This window comes from Lolium perenne, chromosome 4 (assembly GCF_019359855.2).
Source record: "Lolium perenne isolate Kyuss_39 chromosome 4, Kyuss_2.0, whole genome shotgun sequence".
Lineage (NCBI taxonomy): Eukaryota > Viridiplantae > Streptophyta > Magnoliopsida > Poales > Poaceae > Lolium > Lolium perenne.
In genome coordinates this window covers 92,054,664-92,058,717 of record NC_067247.2, presented here as the reverse complement: position 1 = coordinate 92,058,717, position 4,054 = coordinate 92,054,664, and the positions used below count along the sequence as shown (strand labels likewise).

The 4,054-nt window shown below is 42.7% G+C and overlaps 1 protein-coding gene across 1 annotated transcript; it reads right to left on the bottom strand.

The window, feature by feature from the left end:
- Positions 1–266: 266 nt before the first annotated feature.
- On the bottom strand, positions 267–3,848 carry LOC127348494 (uncharacterized). Its single transcript, XM_051374507.2, has 2 exons — positions 821–3,848; positions 267–703 (listed from the first exon to the last, which is right to left on the bottom strand). Exons 1-2 carry the CDS (start codon positions 3,846–3,848, stop codon positions 417–419), a joined length of 3,315 nt encoding a protein of 1,104 aa, XP_051230467.1. The 3' UTR covers positions 267–416.
- Positions 3,849–4,054: the final 206 nt, after the last annotated feature.

Sequence of the window (4,054 nt, the reverse complement as noted above, 5' to 3'; positions counted from 1 at the left end):
CTCCTAAACCGCTCACAATTTGATTTTCGCGAGACTAAACTTCGTTTTTTCAGTTCCGAAAAAAGGGCTGGGCTAGAGATGCTCTTAAAATATTAGCGTTCTTGAAGATATTACTTAGCTGGGTCCAATTTATATAGATACCCAAAAGTTGGTAGTGCTAAACATTAAGGACAATTAGGAGATAACATAATTTCAGATAGTAGAACATATACCCAATCATGAGCTTGATGCACGATCTGTATGATCACCATAGAACAATTGTACACTGTAAAATTGGTGACCGACAAATTTATGGTGCCCAATAGAAATGACATTAGTTATTTGGTTTGCAGATGCTTGGGCAGCTAAGGTAGCCTAAGTTTATTGTGAACTAAACAAGCCTAAGACGATACATATGCAAGAATAGAACATGTAACTTAGATGTTAATATCTCGATAAACTTTCATCATAGTTGGCCTTTCTTTAGGTGAAGGATGCAGACAGTCAAACGCCACAGAGATGCACCGTTTCACGTCTTTTGCTTCATCATTTTCTGGTTGTGGAAGTTGTTTATCCAATATTTCTTCCAGAAAAAATTGGCCGCCCAGCGAAGAAAGAAAATTTTGCATGTCTCCCGGGTGTTTGCCCATCAACACCTCAAAGACCACAACACCAAAGCTATATACATCACATTTCTCTGTAACTACAGATGTGTAGGGAAATTCTGCATCCACCACATGAACATAAGAATTAGGATGTTAGGAGCATGCATTAATAATACAGAGCATTCCTATTACAATAAATTTACTAGATGATATAGTATTTTATTAACCAAACTTACCAGGTGCTATGTAGCCATACGTCCCCGCTAGTGCACTCAAATTCGACGAATCTGGTTTTAACATTTTTGCAATACCGAAATCTGAGACAAATGCTTTGTAATCAACATCAAGTAAGATGTTTTTGCTTGTGATATCTCGATGGATTATCGGTGGGTGAACATCATGATGGAGGTAAGTGATGGCTTGAGCCACATCTCTTATCAGAGTTGTCTTTCTTTGCCAATGGAACTGGATTGCTTGTTCTTCATTGCTTAAGATCGTAGCTAGATTTCCTCTCTCTATAAACTGGCATACAAGGAACCGGTACTGTGGATGAGAACAATATCCATACAACTTGACGATGCTGCGTTGGCGAAGTTTTGTTAACATTTCAATCTCATGCTGGAACCTTTCTTCATCATGCGCATCTTCATTTTCTGCATGTAGTTTCTTTACTGCAACCACTTGTTCATCTTGAAGTTCTGCTTTATAAACACGACCACATGATCCCTCTCCAATGCAATGCTTCTCATCAAAATTTTCAGTTGCATTGATAATATCCTCAAATGCCATTCTACCATCGAAGCTCCATATAGAGAATACATCCCTTTTGCTCTCCTCATTAGTTTTTTGAGATACTTTCTTTCGGCAAAGAAAAAAGGCAATTGCACTGGATGCTATTAAAATAGTAGTGACAAACATAGGAACACCTACTGATAGTATCAACTTCTGATGTTTTCGCCTATGTTGCACATATGGACAAGGAGACATGCCAACAATGTCTCCGCAAAGACCTTTATTGTGGAGAAACCATTCAGCTGATGCATTGTGGATCCCGTGTGGGACAGAACCTTCTAGGAAATTGTATGATACATCAAACGTTGATAGGCTTTTCATGCTTGCAATCCAAATAGGGATGCCACCACTGAATTGATTGTGTGAGAAGTTTACAAGGATCAACGCTTGTAAATTGCTAAGTTCCGGTGGTATTGGTCCACTGAGACTATTCATACTAAGATCAAGCATGCTTTGCAGGGAAGCTATATTGCCCAAACTTCCGGGAAGACTTCCACTCAGGTTGTTGCTATTTAATTCTAATAATTGTAGTTTCAAACAATTTCCAATATCTCCTGGTATTTTACCACTCAACAGGTTGCTTGACAAATAAAGAATCTCAAGATTGCTAAGTTGACCGATTTGCTTAGGGATCTGACCAGATATTTGATTGTTACTTAAATCCATCCAGTACATGCTCGTTAACTTGCCAATTTCCGGTGGTATCTCACCGCTCAACCTATTGAACCTTAGTAGGAGCCTTCCAAGATTTTTTAGCTCCCCGAGCTCAGAAGGTATACTGCCCTGTATCATATTCTGTCCAAAATCAATACTTGTCAAGTTTTGACATGAGCCCCAGTTTGGTGAGAGGTGGCCTACAAACCGGTTTGAAGATAAATCGATATCAATGAGATGTGGATACACCCCAAAGGCTTCATTTATGTCTCCCTCAATCTGATTATTGGAAATTCCAAGATATGTTAGTGAATGGCAATCCCTCAATCCTTTTGGGACAGGGCCATCCAGATTGTTCTCAAAAATTTCGAAAATCTGTAGCTTTTTACTTTGGCACAAATCTGGCAAGTGTCCGGTCAGCTGGTTGTCATTCAGTGCAAACATGACCAAATTGGTAAGGTTAGAGAGTACCGAAGGAAAAGGGCCGGAGAGTTGATTGGTGAATAGTCTCATATCTGTCATCCTCACCAATCTTCCAAAACTCCAAGGGATTGAGCCGGACAATTGGTTTCCATTGAGCTGGAGTGATTCCAAATTTGCCAGATTTCCAAACTCAGTTGGCAATTCACTAGATAGATTGTTGTTATAAATATGTATTAGGCTGAGTGAAGACATGTTCCCTATACTTGCCGGCACTGATCCAACTATGAAATTGTTCGATAGGTCGAGCTCTTCTAGATTCACGAGATTTCCGAACTCATGTGGGATGGATCCCGTTATGCGGTTACTCTGAAGAGACATATCGATCAGCGAAGTAAGATTTCCGAACTCATGTGGGATGGATCCCGTCAAATGATTCAAAGGCAATTCCAACTCAATCAAACTCGAGAGCATCCCAAGCTCAACGGGGATCGGACCAGTGAGCTGGTTTAGAGATATTTGCAATAGAAGGAGCATTGTGAGGTTTCCAAGAGAGGGAGGAATTGTGCCAGTCAGATTGTTTACTGCCAAGGCTATTTCTTGCAGGGAATGGATGTCTCCTAGCTCTTCAGGTATAGGTCCTGACAACCAATTACCAGAAAGGTCAAGATAGCTGAGGCTGGTCAAGTTTGCAAGGGCGGAAGGTATTTGGCCAGAAAGGATATTGAAGCTCAAATCCATCTCCCTCATGTTCTGAAGCTGTCCGAGGTGCCATGGAATGTTACCTGAGAGCTTATTCCCAGTCAAATAAAGAATAGCAAGTCTTGAGAGATTACCCATGGCAGGAGGGATTTTTCCAGTGAGATTATTGATGGAGAGGTCCAGCTGTGTGAGCCTTCCCAGGTTGCAGATTGATGCAGGTATATGTCCACTGATCTGATCACCTGAGAAGTTGAACCTTGAAAGCATGGAAAGAGAGCTTATGCCAGAAGGAATGGCGCCCGAGAGATGAAAGTTGTCGCTGAGGTTAAGGTTGACGAGGTAAGGGAGTGACTCGAATCTCAGAGTGTCCAGTTTCCCTACAATACCGGCGCCACCAAGGGAAATTCCTCTGATGACCTTCACCATGGTTCCTCCGCGTGACCGAGTGTGGCCGCAGGTGATGCCGGTCCAATTGCATGGGTACATACCGTCGTCTCTCCAGGTTCCCAGCTGGTGTTTGGAGGAGTAACTCACGGACGATCTCCAGCGGAGAAGCGCCCCTGCTTGAGTTTCTAGTGAAGTGCCTCGACGTGGCGTGGTGCGGCCCTCGGCTTGGCTGGGAGCAACGAAAAGAAGCAGCAGGACAAGCGAGAGAACCAGGCGATGTAGCAGCGGGGGCACCGTGCGATCCGCCATGATCTGATATGACTGCACGTGTCAAGTGATCACGTCAACTAACCGAAGTACTCCTACAAGATTGATCTACAAAAAAATAGTACTCCTCCTAGTGTGGCAGCACAGACGAACACAAAGAGATAGTTTAGGAGATAGAAAGAATATGAACAGCGCACCTCTGGTAGTCCGGAGCAGAACGCGCTTGGTTTGAATTGCCGGGTGGTGGT

What these genes read in the sequence shown, in the direction of transcription:
- LOC127348494 (XM_051374507.2), bottom strand. Translation starts at nt 3,848, where the DNA reads ATGGCGGATCGCACGGTGCCCCCGCTGCTACATCGCCTGGTTCTCTCG. An exon ending in GTATGGCTACATAGCACCTG is followed by an intron (nt 704 to 820) that starts GTAAGTTTGGTT and finishes TGGTGGATGCAG; the next exon opens with AATTTCCCTACACATCTGTA.